General features: G+C 40.9%; 2 protein-coding genes across 2 annotated transcripts; one reads left to right on the forward strand and one right to left on the reverse strand.

Annotated features, from left to right (window-relative positions):
- The first annotated feature begins 44 nt into the window (after positions 1 to 44).
- Positions 45 to 5,935, forward strand: LOC106085013 (uncharacterized). The gene is made up of 3 exons (XM_059367304.1): positions 45 to 394; positions 453 to 993; positions 4,916 to 5,935. Exons 1-3 carry the CDS (start codon positions 45 to 47, stop codon positions 5,933 to 5,935), a joined length of 1,911 nt encoding a protein of 636 aa, XP_059223287.1.
- A 6,080-nt stretch (positions 5,936 to 12,015) lies between these two features.
- Positions 12,016 to 17,265, reverse strand: LOC106085027 (UPF0605 protein GA14893-like). The gene is made up of 4 exons (XM_013249025.2): positions 17,225 to 17,265; positions 16,751 to 17,162; positions 16,527 to 16,692; positions 12,016 to 12,564 (listed from the first exon to the last, which is right to left on the reverse strand). Exons 1-4 carry the CDS (start codon positions 17,263 to 17,265, stop codon positions 12,257 to 12,259), a joined length of 927 nt encoding a protein of 308 aa, XP_013104479.2. The 3' UTR covers positions 12,016 to 12,256.
- Between the last annotated feature and the right edge of the window lie 691 nt (positions 17,266 to 17,956).

A 17,956-nucleotide genomic window follows, 5' to 3' on the forward strand; every position in this document is an offset into this window, starting at 1 on the left:
AAACAAAGTCATTGCTGAACCAGCAATTCGTCATAAGTAAATTAATGGACTTGATAGCTGATACCAATGGGACCAGACCCAATTTACCCTTAATTTTGGCCGTAGTGTGGATAGTGAGGCATGATTTTGCTATCTATACCATCTCTCCCATAACAATGGGCCACTTTTCCAATAGCCTGGCCAGTCGACAAATTCAAAATGATTTGATGGATGAAATTCTTAGGAGGACAATGAATCCCCATGGAATTATTAGGTATTTGGTGGAAGGTGAAACATATCCCATTGTGGAATCACAGCGTTACATGAACAAAGAAGGTTTGGGTGAACTGTATTACAAATACTACACCAATAGAGAGAAGTCCATATGGTTTATAGATAGCCCGGAAGCTTATAAGTAAATTTTGAATTTGTTCTAAAGGTTCCCCTATTTGTAATTATTTTCTCCGTTACAGAAATTTCGAAAAGAACCTGCTGGATAAAAATCGCAATTATCAGCGTAACGGTTTTTTTCTTTTAGTCTATACCGGCAATGAGTGCGACTGCATGGCCAGCTTTGAACAACTTTTCAAGCGTCTGTTCGAATTGTATGTTACCAATGTCAATATACTGCTAATGATTGGCAAACATGCATATCTTTATACCTATTTTCCCTTTCGAGCCCATAAATGTCATTCCTTTGAACCCGAAATGTACATCTCATTTCGAGGCATTGAAAATGGAGGAAATTTTAGCACAATTAAAACTTTCTATCCCAGCAAAGTGATGAACCTGCATGGCTGTCCCCTGACAATAGTAACCTGGAATTATCCTCCTTACATCTTTGTGGATCGTGATGAGAGTACTGGCAAACTATTGGCTTTGCGAGGCTTGGAGGGTTCTTTAATAACCCTGATGGCAGAACGAATGAATTTCACTATAGAAACTAAAACCCCAAAACAACGGAAACTAGGAACAGTCTATGACAATGGTACTGTAACTGGAGCCATGGGAATGGTAAGTGAAACTTGAGAATAACCTCCAAAACAAGGTAACACACTGTATGATAAAGGACGGATTGAAATTTTGATTTACATTTCGTCATAGATATAACCAGACTGTCCGAGCGAATAAAAAAGCAATTTTTTTTTTCAGTTTTGGGAAAGGCCTATCTTTCATTTTTTATAACCACCATAGGATGGGGGCATTCGTTTGTAACACTTTGAAATATTGATCTAAACCCCATAAGTTTTAAATATTCTGGATCGCCTTGACATTTTTAGTCGATCTAGCCATGTCCGCCGTCCGTCCGTCGATATCACGACAGCTGGCGAACGCGTAAAGCTAGCCGCTTGAAAGTTTGCACAGATGCTTTTTATTGATGTTAGCCGTAGAAGATTGCAAGACTGGGCTATATCGGATCAGTTTTGGATATATTGGGTTGCCCAAAAAGTAATTGCGGATTTTTTAAAAGAAAGTAAATGCATATTTAATAAAACTTAGAATGAACTTTAATCAAATATACTTTTTTTACACTTTTTTTCTAAAGCAAACTAAAAGTAAAAGCTGACAACTGATAGTAGAAAGAATGCAATTACAGAATCACAAGCTGTGAAAAAATTTGTCAACGCCGACTATATGAAAAATCCGCAATTACTTTTTGGGCAACCCAATAAAAATCAATTTGTGTTTGTTTGTCAGTTTGTTTGTTTGTTTGTGTGTTCCTTATAGACTCAAAAACGGCTGAACAGATTTTCTTGAAATTTTCACTGATGGTGCATAATGATCCCGTGGTGAAAATAGGGTACTGCTTTTTTATATCTGAAGGGGGAGCGGACCCTCCCCCTTACCCTAATTTTCAGAAACGCCAGATCTCGGAGACGGGTGGTGCGATTTAAGCGAAATTTTGTGTGCTCTCATATAGTACCCTTAAAATAAAAATTTGGTATCAAAATTTTGGATGGGGTACCTAGGGGGGCGCCCCACCCCAAAACCTACCAAATATACATATACACCAATCACTACAATATGGGTCTCAAATGAAAGGTATTTGAGATTAGAAAACGTATCTGTTATCCAATTATCGGACCAAGTGTTTGGGGGACCACCCCAACCCCCAAAACCCCCTTAAATCGGACATATTTACAGACAATAGCAAAATGGGGCTCAAATGAATGGCATTTGCGAATAGATTACAAATTTGATATCCCAATGTGGGACCAAGTTTCTGGGGATCCACCCCTACTCCTAAACACCCCCCGCAGGGGAAAAATTTACTACCATAACAATATGGGGCTCAAATGAAAAACGTTTGGAAGTAAAGCTCGAATCTGATATCAATGTTCGGGAAAAAGTGTTTATGGGCCACCCCAACCCCATAAAACTACCCAAATAGGGCGTATATGCTGACCACTGCAATATAGGGCTCAAATTAGAGATATTTTAGAGTAGAACAAGAATCTGATATATATTTTCAGCACCAAGTCACTGAGTGGCCGCCCCATCCCTCAAAACAACCCCCAAAACGGTCATGTTTCTCTACTATGGAAATTTGGGGCTCAAATTAAAGGTAATTGGGAGTAGATTATGAATGTGATATCAACATTCGGGACCAACTGTCTAACCGACGTCCCACCCGCAAATAGGATGTATTTGCTCACCATGACAATTTGGGTTTTAAAGAAAGTGGAGCTCGATATTGATAGTTTTTAGGGCCCATATCCCAAACCGGACATATTTGCTGACTTTTGCAGTAAGGGGTTTAAATAGAAGGTAGTTGAGATTAGCAAACGTATTTGGTATCCAGTTTTGAGGCCAATGGCAATATGGGGTTCAACTAAATGATATTTGAGAGTAGCAATATGGAGCTGAAATAAAGGTGTTTGGGAGTATAATACGAAACTGATATCCAAAAGTGAGACCATGTATTTGGGGCACCGCCCCTTCTCCCAAAATGTACCCCAAATAGTAAAAGCTTACCGGCCGTGGTAAAATGTGGCTCAAATGAAAGGTATTTGAGATTTAAAAATGAATTTAATAAACAATTTTGGAGCCAAGTGTTTGGGGGACGCCTCATCCCATAAGACATATAAAGTAAAAGAAGGCGCAGCGGAGAGGGCCCTGCCCAGCTATTGGTTGCCCAAAAAGTAATTGCGGATTTTTCATATAGTCGGTGTTGACAAATTTTTTCAACGGCTTGTGACTCTGTAATTGCTTTCTTTATTCTGTAAGTTATCAGCTGTGACTTTTAGCTTGCTTTAGAAAAAAAGTGTAAAAAAAGTATATTTGATTAAAGTTCATTCATTCATTCCAATATCTTTTTATACCCACCACCGAAGGATGGGTGGTGATGGTATATTCATTTTGTCATTCCGTTTGCAACACATCGAAATATCCATTTCCGACCCTATAAAGTATATATATTCTTGATCAGCGTAAAAATCTAAGACGATCTAGACATGTCCGTCCGTCTGTCTGTTGAAATCACGCTACAGTCTTTAAAAATTGAGATATTGAGCTGAAATTTTGCATAGATTCTTTTTTTGTCCATGAGCAGATTAAGTTCGAAGATGGGCTATATCGGTCTATATCTTGATATAGCCCCCATATAGACCGATCCGCCGATTTAGGGTCTTAGGCCCATAAAAGCCACATTTATTGTCCGATTTTGTTGAAATTTGGGACAGTGAGTTGTGTTAGGCCCTTCGACATCTTTCGACAATTTGGCTCAGATCGGTTCAGATTTGGATATAGCTGCCATATAGACCGATCCTCAGATTTAGGGTCATAGGCCCATCAAAGTCACCTTTATTATCCGATTTCGCTGAAATTTGTGACAGTGAGTTGTGTTAGTCCCTTCGACATCCTTTGTTAATTTGACCCAGATCGGCCCACATTTGGTTATAGCTGCCATATAGACCGATCCTCAGATTTAGGGTCTTAGGCCCATAAAAGCCACATTTATTATCCGATTTCGCGGAAATTTGGGACAGAGATTAAAGTTAAGCCTCTCCAAATATTTCTGCCATTTTGTCTAGATCGGTCGAGAATTGCATATAGACCGATAGCTCGATTTAAAGGCTTGGCCCCAAAAAACGGCCGATTTAACTGAAATTTGACACAGTGACTTATGTTAGGCTCTTCGATATCCATGTTGTATATGGTTCCGATCGGCTTATTTTTAGATATAGCTACTTAAAAGACCAATATTTTGTTATACACAATTGAACAATAACTTGTACTTATAAGTATTTGGTCCAAATCGTAACATAATCCAATGTAGCTGCTATGGGGCATAAGGTATGGATTTTTCACCAGATTTTGGCGAAAGGTGGTTTACATATATACCCGAGGTGGTGGGTATCCAAAGTTCGGGCCGGCCGAACTTAACGCCTTTTTACTTGTTTGCTGTAGCTATGTGTTGTACACCGAGTCGGCAGCCCTTGCGACCCATCTGGTCTATTCGGTACATAAAACCGGCTGTCATGGCATAGCATTATTGTTTATATTTGTATTTTCCCATTATGAGTGGTGCGTGTTGGCATGACAACCCTAGTCCAGCCGTATTTTGCTTTTAGAGTCGATCTCTTAGTACAGGCAAACCGATGAGTTTGTAAGAAATCGGAGTTTTTGGTCTCAAATTTCATCGCCATCAGATCACCATTGATATAGTTAGGTTTAAAGATTTGATTCAAACTTTCGCTTCCCACAAACCATGTACTTATCTTATAACCATATAAGGCATAGTTTCAGTTCCCCAACCTTGTTTTATACAGTGCAAGGTTCCTGAATCTGGGAAAGATTCTCTGAAAGCCATATAAAAACTTCGTTCCAAGCCGCTGGGTAGTGATAGAGATTATTCTATACCATGTTAAGATTCCTCGCTCGTAGCTGATTAAAACTTATGTTAATCAATTTTTTCTTTATTTTTTTCTTCCAGGTTGCTAAACGCGAAGCCAACATCACAATTTTCGCATACATATATACTGCAGCCCGATCTGAGGCCATGCTGGCCAGTGAAAGCTATGCCACAATACCTTATGTTTTGGCTATACCCAACGGTAGACCACTGACACCATTCGAACGTTTGGTGAAACCTTTTCACTACATTATCTGGATATGTTTAAGCTGCACATTATTCATAGCAGTGGTCTTTATTTATATGTTACGCTTTATTGGGAAGACCAGGATCATTAACTTAGTACAAGGTGATCGCAATCAAACACCACTAACCAATCTACTCTCCATACTCTATGGTATATCAGTTCATAATAATATACCATATGGAAATTTTGCACGTTTTCTATTCAACTCCTGGGTGTTGTACAACTTGGTGTTGAGATCAGCATACAATGGGGAACTTTTTAAAATGTTACACGATGGCACTACCCACAATGATGTGGAAACCATCGAACAGGAGGTACAGAAGAACTATACGATCTATACTTTCCCTTCCTTGGCGAAAGTTATCAAATATGTGCAACCAAAGGCAAACTTGAAACCTTTTGATGGGGTTTATAACCTCCATAGCACCCTGCAGCGAATTGGTGATGAAAATAACCAAGAAAAGATAGCCATTTGCCTATTAAAGCTTACCATCCAATACTACAATCAAATGAATCCCACGAAAAGGGTGAAGATATTGCCACAGATATTGTTATCTTCACCGCTAGTATTCTTCATGCCACATCACAGTTTTTTGCGATTACGTGCCGCATCATTTATACTGGAAACACATCAGGCGGGACTGATGAGACGCTATCGCACATTAATTCTTTATACCACACCCAAGAAACAACGACAACACGGTGAAGCGACCAATCTTTCTATGAGTGTGCTAATGGGTTTATTTTATGTCTATGGGGCTTTAATGATTTTGTGTATTTTTGTGTTCATACTGGAGATGCTATCCAAAAGGTATCGAAAGTTGCAAATATTCTTAGATTTCTTAAATATTTAATTAAATGAAGAAAAACAAAATAAAAATGTGTAACCCATCGTTGTCAGTATTGGTTTAATAAAGCGTAACTGTAGACATTTGTATACCCAACACCAAGGGATGAGGGTTTATTAATTTTGTTTTTCCGTTTGCAACACTTCGAAATATCCATTTCCAACCCTATAAAGTATACACCTTCTTGATCGCCGTAAACATCTCAGATGATCTAGACATGTCCGTCCGTCTGTCTATTAAAATCACGCTACAGGCTTTAAAAATTAAAATAATTTGCTGAAACTTTTCACAGATTCTTTTCAATCCCATGGCAGCCGGTTGTACGCACCGGATTGACCCGATGGAACTCCTCATCGGCAAGGGCTGACGCCTCAGTGTACGTGTTCGTTGTTTTTCGTCATCGAAGAGGCACATCCCGGAGTGCCTTCTCCGCATGCTTCTGGTCTGTGCCGGGATTGAAAAGAACCCCGTACCCTGGTTCTGTTCGGTTAGCCAGAACCGCCTCCCTCATCGGTCGGTGTCGGTGAGGTTTAACCGGTGCATGGAGTGGTTACATATCCGATCTTGCTTTGGCCCACTTCACTACTAGAGTATAGTAATACTGGAGATGTTGCACGGTGCTGTGCGAACGTAGCCAGCAGTGGTTCACAGGCGTCGTCTTCGTCCCCTTCTGCGTTCTCGTCGTCGGACTATGTGACCCCCCCAACCTCTCCTGTGCGGCAATATACACAACGACAGCATCCCAGCACCAATATTGCCAGGCCAGTGCCGGGAAGTGTATCATTTTTGCAACTAAACTGCAACGGTCTCCTTGGCAAGATCGATGCAATTGTGGATTTTTTGAGTCGGAAGAGCATATTGGTGGCAGCGATCCAGGCGCAGGCGAGAAGGGTCTATATTGCACGGAATGGTGTATCACGAAGGCCAATCCCTCACCTCCATTCCTTGAGCGAACCAAGGAATAGAGGTGGGGGATTGGCCTTCGTGATATACCATTCCGTACAATATAGACCCATCCCGCCTGCGGCTGGCGCTAGTGTCCCCTACATGGATTGCATGGGGATAGCTGTCAGGTCCGGTACTGCCGAGATAGAGCTATGTAACATGTACATACCGCCGGCTGTTACCTGTGCCCCAATTAATGGCCAAGCTTACAACCCCGACATAAGTGGGTTACTAACTGGCCATAATCGTCTGGTTCTAGGGGACTTTAATGAGCATCACACTTCACGGCATTCTCCCCTAGGTAACGACCAGCGTGGCATAGCTTTGGCAGAGCAGATGGAAGGCTCCACGTTTTGCATGGTGAAAGAGGATGCCCCCACTAGGTTTACGAGAAGATGCAGCAGCACGCCAAACATCTCCATTACATCCCCTAGTCTCCTGAGTGACGCATCCCGGCAACCCATCATCTCTTTGGGGTCAGACCACCTCCCCATAATTCTCACCATCAACCGACCACCCGACTTCATAGCCTCTGAGCGCCGGACGTTTATCAATCAGAAGAAGGCCGATTGGGCTGGCTTCAGAGAGTATATCAATCGCCGCTTCAGTGAACTGCCATCCCCCTCGGATGTGCAATTTGACGAGAGGAAATTCTCAGGCATCATTAACGCTGCAACCGCTCGCTTTATACCAGCCGGTCGAATACCGCAAATGCGACCCAATTTCCCGGCGCAAGCAGTGGTACTCGCAGACGAGCGTGATGGGATTCGTGCTATGGACCCCGCTAACCCCAGAATCAGCGAGCTGAATCTGGAAATAAACAGGGTAGTCAACGAACATAAGCGGAATTTGTGGCTAGAACACTTGGAGCAATGTAACTTAGGCACCGGTGCAGGCAAACTGTGGGCCACTGTTAAGTCTCTCTCGAACCCCGGTAGGCGGGACGACAGCACCTCAGTCACTTTTGGCGAGACAACCGTGACTGATCCGAAGAGATGCGCCAGGTTATTCAACCGTCAATTTATTGTGCATCCCGAGAGAGACAGGGCAAGGAGGAGAGCCATTCGCCGTATTCGTGGTCTCCGAGCCGATGAACAGCCATCACAATTTACCGTGGGCGAAGTTACGAATGTCATCCGTGGCGCCAAATCTTCCAAGGCGTTGGGCCCCGACGGAATCTCTACATTGATGTTGAAGAATCTGGATTCACCTGGAGTTGAGTACCTTACCACTGTCCTTAACCTGTCATTGAACACTCTTATAGTTCCCGATGCATGGAAAATGGGCGGAGTCATTACGCTACTGAAGCCTGGAAAGGACCCGGGTTTGGGGAAGTCGTACAGACCGATCTCCCTTCTCTCACCAGTCGCAAAAACGCTTGAGGCTTTACTCCTCCCTAGCCTCGTAGAAGAATTACCATTCGCCAAGCATCAACATGGATTTTGAAGACTGCATAGAACAACAACAGCTTTGCGTGCCATCATTTGCATTACCATGGCTACAGTCAGCCCAGGCCATGTGATTGGACAGTCCTCGTGGCACTGGACCTATTGAAGGCATTCGACACGGTCAGCCATGCCAAACGCACATTTACATTTATTTGAGGACAACGCCAAAACGACCCTCCAGCCAGGCCTGAAATGATGGGTCGCGAAATTCTGTGTGGTCGCCAGTCATTTGTGAAACAGGGAGTCTCCCAGGGTGGGGTGATATCTCCGGCACTGTTAACCCTCTTCCTATCCTCCATTCCACCCCCTCCAGACGGCATAGAAATCATATCACATGCAGACGATTGTACGATCATATCATCAGGCCTCCCACCCATTGTTGACATCTGCGATAGGTTAAACGTCTACCTCAACGAACTTGCCTCATATTTCGCTGCAACAAATCTGAAGATATCTGCCACCAAATCTTCAGCCACAATGTTTACTACAAATTCGCGTTAAGTGAATACTGATCTGACTGTCATGGTCGATGGTGAAATGATTCCGACCATCAAGTGTCCCAAAATACTTGGCGTCACATTTAACAGCTCGTACACATTCTCCCCACATGCCCCAGCAATTTGCGATATAGTCAAAAGAAGAAACAAGGTCCTCAAGTCACTTGCTGGCAGCACTTGGGGTGCAGACATAGAAACCTTGTTGACCACGTACAAAGCAATTGGCCAGTCTGTGGTAAGTTATGCATCGCCAGTGTGGTCTCATCAACTTTGTGCAGTGGAATAATATTCAGATCTGTCAGAATGCCACCCTCCGAACTGCGACGGGCTGTCTCCTCAGTTCTCATTTGGACCACCGCCATCAGGAGACAAAGATCCTACTAGTGCGAAGACATAACTACATGCTGTCTAAGCAACACCTTTTGGACTGTTATCGCAAAGACCATCCAAATCATCATCTTGTGGATAGATATCCACCGCCCAGAAGCCTTAATCTAGAGCGTGAGGCGGCATATCCTAGCAGGTCTAGACAAAATTCATGCAGCCATGGTAGCAGATGTGGTAAATGGCTACCGGGTGAATGTAGTCCTTGGAGAACGACCGTCTCCCGTTGCACCTGAAGAAATTGACCTCCCCCTGCAAACCAGAGTAGTTCTGGCTCAATTACGTTCCGGCAGATGCAGCCGACTGCTACAGATCAAAGATTGATGCCGACGTGCAGGATGTGTGCCCCGACTGTAGCCAGAGAACGCACGATACACGTCACCTGTTTAACTGCCCAGCCAGACCCAGATCCCTGTGGACGCACCCCATCTTAGTCGCAGGGTTCCTGGGTCTTGACACTCAACAGAATTAAGCAGACGGGGCGACCCTCCCCGTTACCCCAAAAATACCAAACAAAATCACAAGTGGACCGATAAAGACAATATGGATATCAAATGAAAAGTATTGAAGAGTAGAATACTAATATGGTATTAAAAATTGTGTCCTAGTAGCCAGGAAGTAGCCCTTACCCCAAAATGTCTTAAAGCAGACAAATTGGTCGTTCATATCAATATGGGGCTTAAATGAAAGGTATTCGGGAGTAGATTACGAATCTGGCATACAAAATCAGACCCACCGCCTAAAAACTCATCAAATGGTCATATGTTCCATCATGACTATATGAGACTCCGTTTGTTTGTTTGTTTCGTAGAATCAAAAAAAGGAAACATAGGTCATATTATTTTTAGATATCGCATGGTGGCTGACCCTCTCCCCTACACCAAAAACGCCACTCAAAACCAAAGGAGAACTGATGGGCACAATATGGGTATCAAATGAATGGTATTGGAGACTAGAAAATGAAAATCAAATTAAATCTTAGGTCCAAGTATCCAGCGGGCCGCCCAAACCCAAAAACTCCTCTAAACTGAAATATTCGACGTTCCTATCAATATGGGACTCAAATGAAAAGTATCCGGCTGTAGATTACAAATAAGGCATATAAAATCAGGTCCAAGTAATGGGAGGTCGACTCGGCCCCAAATACCCCCAAATGGGCATATCAGCCGACCATGGCTATATAGGATTCAAATGAAAGATATTTGGGAGTAGATTAAAAATATAACAATAAAATGTGCGTTCAAGTCAAGGTGCCTCTTTTCCTCCTAAAAATACACCGAATAGATTAATTGACCCATTGTGGCAATATGGGACTCAAATGAAAGTTATTTGAGAGTAGAAAACGAATTTGATATCCAATATTGGGGGTACGCCCTAAATCACTCCTTAAACTGAACTTTATTTCCGCCTATAGCAATATAGAGCTCAAATCAATGGTATTTGGGAGTAAAGAACGAATTTGAGCAACGTGCCGGTGGCCTCCCCAGCCCCAAAGAACCCTTCAAACGGTTCATACTTACCGACCACGACAAAATGGGGTTCAAAGTAAAGGGATTTGGGAGTGGACATGAATTTGATATCCATATTTGAGTCGAAATGTCTCCCAGCACATCTCATTATCCTAATTTCAAAAATACCATTTCTCGGAGATTGATAATACGATTAGTTCGAAATTTTTTGCAATTTTTCTAACAATCTCCAAAAAAAATTATTGTTTCTATTGTTGGGGCAGGTGCCGCGGGGACACCCCAAAACACGCCAAAAGGCTATGTAGACCAATCACGACAATATAGAGTCATATTTTAGGGGAGCCGCCCCATCCCAAAATTCCTCCCAATTATATAAAAGCTATTTGGAGTGGAAATTTATTGATTTTCGGCAAATTTTTATTCATTTTCGGGACAAAGACCTTGGGGTCCCCCCCCCCCCCTCAAACACAACTTATTTACCAATCATGCCATTATGGGACTCATACGAAATGCTTCCGAAAGTAGAGCACGAATTTCATATTTACTTTGATGGCCAAGAGACGACCCCCGAAATACTCCCAAAACCCGAAATATTGGGTTGCCCAAAAAGTAATTGCGGATTTTTTAAAAGAAAGTAAATTCATTTTTAATAAAACTTAGAATGAACCTTAATCAAATAAACTTTTTTTACACTTTTTTTTTCTAAAGCAAGCTAAAAGTAATAGCTGATAACTGGCAGAAGAAAGAATGCAATTGCAGAGTCACAAGCTGTGAAAAAATTTGTCAACGCCGACTATATGAAAAATCCGCAATTACTTTTTGGGCAACCAATATTTACCAATACAGTAATATGGGGCTCAAAAGAAAGACATTACGGAGTAGAGTAAAAATTTGCCCAGGAAACGAGCAGGGACAAACTTTTCATACATCAATGAGCACTTTCCGATTCAAGTTGAGTTTATCAACGATAAGGCGCCTTTTTTATAGCCAAGTCCGTACGTCGGGCCGCAGTGCGACACCTCTTTGGTAGAATTTTTTACATGACCATGCATGGTATGGTACCTCGCAAATATCGCCAGCATTAAGAGGGGATAACCACCGCTTTAAAGTTTGTCCGAAGTTCAGCCATTATTCGAAAGCAGGCGTTCAGCGTCATAGGCGGACATAGGCTACAGTAGCACGATATCCACATTTACGGCGAAGTGTCTCCACCCTAAATAGATATTAGAGAGTTAAAGAAGGCGCAGCGGAGCGGCCCCTGTCCAGCTAGTTCAATAAATAAAATGTTAGCGGAACAATTTATTGCATTTTTACCAGAAATACAAGAATTTAAACAACTTCCATCCATTGTACAAAAATTTTCGTTAAATCTTTTATTATTCCGGGCATTGTATAGCCATTCACAATTTAACACTTAATTCTTTAAATATTTATACACAGGTTCAAGTGATCCGAACAGAATGAGTACAAAAAATTTAAAACACACAAATAGAATTTTAACCTCCTCACACCGTTTGTCACAAAGCCAATGGATACAAGTCACCTTCGTCATGCCAACCCACCAAAACAAACGAATCCCCGAAGTCAATCCTTGTGCAATGCCAACCAACGTTTGGCATTAACTGTTGCATTTCCATAGGTACAGCCAATTGTGAAAGCCTCCCCCGGCACATGTCCTGAATACTTGGGTATCATACCAATTGTTCGATGATAGATGACAAACTGGCCCAAATTGGGACAGGAACTGGCAATGCCTGTCAACTCCATGGGACACCATTCGGCACTCTGGCGATGATGATAATTATTCGTAAAGTCGGCGAGCGCACTGTTTGTCAGTTGTTTGCTGCTTTTACCAAAATGTGTCATTGCCATCGGTATGTGACCACCGTAACCTGGGTAGAGGGGAGAATGGAAGAGTAGACAATGGTCATTGACGAAATTTGTTTGAGGGGGTTTAATTGTTGCACGCCACAAAGTGGGCCAAAGTTTTTACCATGTGAATTGGGAAATACACTAAAAGTTTTAAATTAGTTTATTATAACCACAAAAAGTTAAAATGAAGGTACGTTTGTATGTATGTATGAAGGTATACTATGAGGTTTGTTTGTAAATGACAAAAATGAAGTGTATTGAAATTTTCATGAAAGTTTGTTTGCTTGCTTTGTTGTTCGATAAATAAAGAAAAATATTTTTTATCAGGTATTGTAAAGGCTGTTGAGTGATATAACTGTGGGTTTCCTTAACACAATCTGCCAAAATACAAAATGGCATAACAAACTAAAATTTTAAATTTGAAATGATGAATGTGATAAATTTCATAACTCAGTAGTGTCACGATTTTACCTAAGTTCCAATATTCAATATTCAATGAAGGAACAGCTGACAGAGCCAGCAAAATTATTGTATATTTTGTAAGCAAAATACCTTTGCAGATACAGCCTACAAGATTTTCAAATACTTCAGGAGGAATATTTCACCTTTTATACTTGTATTAGGTATATATGAATAGGTGTTTCAAGCGACTAAAAAGTGCGCAGAAAAAAAATCCGAAAAGAAAATCGCAACAAGTAAAAAGGCGTTAAGTTCGGCCGGGCCGAACTTTGGATACCCACCACCTCGGATATATATGTAAACCACCTTTCGTCAAAATCCGGTGAAAAATGTATACCTTATGCCCCATAGCAGCTATATCGAAATATGTTCCGATTTGGACCAAATACTAATAAGTACAAATCATTGTTCAATTGTGTATAACAAAATATAGGTCTTTTTAGTATCGAGATATCGGTCTATATGGCAGCTATATGCAAATCTTGATCTATCTATACCAAATTGTAGAAACATGTGGAGGGGTTTAACTTAACTCTCTGTCCCAATTTTCGGCAACATTGGGTCTTTTATGGGGCCAAGACTTTGAATCAAGATATCGGTCTATATGGCAGCTATATCCAAATCTGGACCAATTTAGGCCAAATTGAAGAAGAATATCGAAGGGCCTAACACAACTCACTGTCCCAAATTTCGACGCCATCGGACAATAAATACGCCTTTTACGGGCACAAAACCTTGCATCGAGAGATCGGTCTATATGGCAGCTATATTCAAATCTGCACCGGTTTAGGCCAAATTAACGAAGGATGTCGAAGGGCCTAACACAACTCACTGCCCCCAATTTCGGCAAAATCGGATAATAAATGTGACTTTTATGGGCCTAAGACCCTTAATCGGTGGATCGGTCAATATGGCAGCTATATCCAAATCTGGACCGATTTGGACCAAATTAAAAAAGGATACCGAAATGCCTAACACAACTCACTAACCCAAATTTCAGCAAACTCGGATAATAAATGTGGTTTTTATGGGCCTAAGACCTTAATCGGTGGATCGGTCAATATGGCAGCTATATCCAAATCTGGACCGATCTTGGCAAAATTGAAGAAGGATGTCGAAGTACTTAACACAACTCACTAACCCAAATTTCAGCAAACTCGGATAATAAATGTGGTTTTTATGGGCCTAAGACCCTTAATCGGTGGATCGGTAAATATGGCAGCTTTATCCAAATCTGGACCGATCTGAACCAAATTAAAAAAGGATGTCGAAGGGCCCAACACAACTCACTGTCCCAAATTTTCGCAAACTCGCATAATAAATGTGGTTTTTATGGGCCTAAGACCCTTAATCGGTGGATCGGTCAATATGGCAACTATATCCAAATCTGGACCGATCTTGGCAAACTTGAAGAAGGATGTCGAAGTACTTAACACAACTCACTAACCCAAATTTCAGCAAACTCGGATAATAAATGTGGTTTTAATGGGCCTAAGACCCTTAACCGGTGGATCGGTCAATATGGCAGCTATATCCAAATCTGGACCGATCTGAACCAAATTAAAAAAGGATGTCGAAGGGCCCAACACAACTCACTGTCCCAAATTTTCGCAAAATCGGATAATTAATGTGGCTTTTATGTGCCTAAGACCCTAAATCGGGGGATCGGTCAATATGGCAGCTATATCCAACTCTGGACCGCTCTGAACCAAATTAAAGAGGGATGGTGAAGGGCATAACACAACTCGTTGTCCCAAATTTCGGCAAAATCGGATAATAAATGTGACTTTTATGGGCCTAAGACCCTTAATCGGTGGATCGGTCAATATGGCAGCTATATCCAAATCTTGACCGATCTGGACCAAATTAAAGAAGGATGTCAAAGTACCTAACACAATTCACTGTCCCAAATTTCGGCAAAATCGGACAATAAATGTGGCTTTTATGGGCCTACGACCCTAAATCGGAAGATCGGTCAATATGGCACCTATATCCAAATCTTTACCGATCTTGGCAAAATTGAAGAAGGATGTCGAAGTGCTTAACACAACTCACTAACACAAATTTCAGCAAACTCGGATAATAAATGTGGGTTTTATGGGTCTAAGACCATAAATCTGTGGATCGGTCTAAATGGAGGCTTTATCAAAATATATTCCGATATAGCCCATCTTCGAAGTTAACCTGCTTATGGACAAAAAAGAAACTGTACAAAGTTTCAGCTCAATATCTTTGTTTTTAAAGACTGTAGCGTGATTTCAAGAGACAGACGGACGGGCATGGGTAGATCGTCTTAGATTTTTACGCTGATCAAGAATATATATACTTTATATGGACCTCAGTAAGAATAGGAATAAATCTCTCGGAACCATTCAATACCAAACTAGGTCACAGACAAGGAAAGCTGTCTCCTTGTCTTTAACTTGTCTGATCTCTTTAATATCCTGCTGGAGAAGATTATACGACATGCAGATGTGAATAGATATGGTAAACTAATCACAAGAGAACACATGCTACTCGCCTATGCCGACGACATCGATATCATAGATCGGTCACCGCAAGTAGTAACTGCAGCCTTTGAAAGAATCGAAAGAGAGTCAGTGAAAATGGGCCTGGCAGAAAATTGTGATACGACGAAATGGATGGTTTCAACTCCCAAAAAGCCTTGCACAACCGAGCAGATAAAGAAAATGGAGAAAGTTGGGAACCACAACTTTGCGACAATCAGTCGGCACCTCCGCAACCGAAACGAATGACAACAGTTTTGAAATTAAGCGAAGAATAATACTGGCAAACAGATGCTACTTTGGACTAAGTAAGGAGTTTAGAAACAAGGCCACCTCTCGAGAGACGAAGACTACACTTTACAAGACACTGATACTATCCGTGCTGTTATATGGTTCTGAAGCATGGGTACTTGTGAAAGCAGACAAGGCAGTGCTTGGAGTATTTGAGAGAAAGATTCTTCTTTCTTCTGGACCAGTTTACGTTAATGGAGAATATAGGCAACGTATGAATCACGAGCTGTATGACGACTATAGCATAGTTACACGCATCAGAATGGATGAAGAAGCTCCAGCAAAGAAGTCTTTTGAAGGCAAACACGGTGGTACACGCAAACCGGGAAGACCCAAAGCCCGATGGAAAGATCAAGTGGTGGGAGACACCTCGAAACTTGGTGTCAGAAATTCTGGAACGAGCGCAGAAGATCGAGGCGCTTGGAATGCTATTCTACGTTCGGCTAGTTGAACAAATATTCAGTCATAGCCAACTAAAGTAAGTAAGTACAAACTGAATGACGAAATAAGTATACCCCTATTCTAGGGTGCAGGGTATTACTCTACATAGTACAAACGTTTGAGGAAAATCGTTCTCCCGTCTTTAAGGCTGTACGGAAGAAACAAACAAACTTTGACTTTTATGTGGATCCTTACTCCAATATGTCTGGGAAACGGAATTGTTAATGGAATGGGGGTATATTCTATTGAGCAGTAAATTAAAATTATTTAAAATTGAATCTTACCATTAGTTATATATTTTTCCTCATCATCATTTTCCATAAAATGTGGTGCAGTAAATTTGGAATATGGTAACTTTTCTTTCTTAATCTCATGGCATTCTTCCATTTTTATAGCCTGAGCCCTGGACCTAACTGGCACCAAAGGGGCATTATACTGAGTCATAGGCATCTTCAAGAAAATTGTCAAAATAGTTAATATTTGCAAATATTAAAATAAGAAAACCCACCATTCTCTCACGTAACTTAGCCTCAAACAAACCCTTACCACTCTCGAGAAGATCTCTATGTTGCAGAAAGCGTCTTTCACAACGCATTCGCTCAGCCAAAGCCTCATGTTGAGCTAGACCTGTAGATGCTGCTGCAATGTAACGCTTGCCAACTTGATTCCTTAAATTTGGTACAAATCCATCATAACCTGGTATGATGGGATGTTGATAGGTTGAATCGATGAGCAAGGAACGATTCTTTAATGCCTTTACTTCACTTTCAAAAGGAATTTGAATAGGAATCGGATCTCCAGGTTTGGATAGTACTAACTCGGAGGCATGGTTGACACATGGGTCCATAAGAATTTTGTTCGTTAGTTTGGCATATGTCTTGCCCTCTCTAAATTGCAGTTGAGGGCAGTGACCAGTGTAGCTGTTGAGGAATCATAAAAATTTAAATTTTTTTTTGGTAGGTATTGGATTTTATTTACTTACCCGGGTATATAGTGCGGTTCAGGAGTTATGATCAAATCCATATTTTTTTAAATTTTAATATAGGAGTAATTTTGTTTAGTTTTTTTCGAATTACAAAAAAAATTGTTTATTTCATTTGATTTTCCTAATAATACTTTAAATTTCAAACTGACATTTAGACACATGATTTCTGTGTCAATATTTATTGGGTTGCCCAAAAAGTAATTGCGGATTTTTTAAAATAAAGTAAATGTATTTTTAATAAAACTTAGAATGAACTTTAATTAAATATACTTTTTTACACTTTTTTCCAAAGCAAGCTAAAAGTCACAGCTGTTAACTGACAGAAGAAAGCATGCAATTACAGAGTCACATGCTGTGAAAAAATTTGTCAACGTCGACTATATGAAAAATCCGCAATTACTTTTTGGGCAACCCAATAGTATGATTTATTAGCCTTGTTCCCTATTAAAATAAATAATGTGACGAAACAAATATTGCAAAAATTATTTTAAATTTTAACAGTTTTAGAATTAATTAAAAAAGAAAGAACTTTATTTCTTGGATAAGGGATCATGTCTTAAAATTCCAAAAAAATGGATATATATTGGAAAATTTCAAAAACCCTTCAAATGTTTGTTGTTGTACCAGTTTGTTGTGTTCTATCTTTCGTCTGCTTAATTCTGTTGAGTGTCAAGACGCAGGAACCCTGCGACTAAGATGGGGTGCGTCCACAGGGATCTGGGTCTGAGT

Source organism: Stomoxys calcitrans, chromosome 4 (assembly GCF_963082655.1).
Source record: "Stomoxys calcitrans chromosome 4, idStoCalc2.1, whole genome shotgun sequence".
NCBI classification, from domain to species: Eukaryota; Metazoa; Arthropoda; class Insecta; order Diptera; family Muscidae; genus Stomoxys; species Stomoxys calcitrans.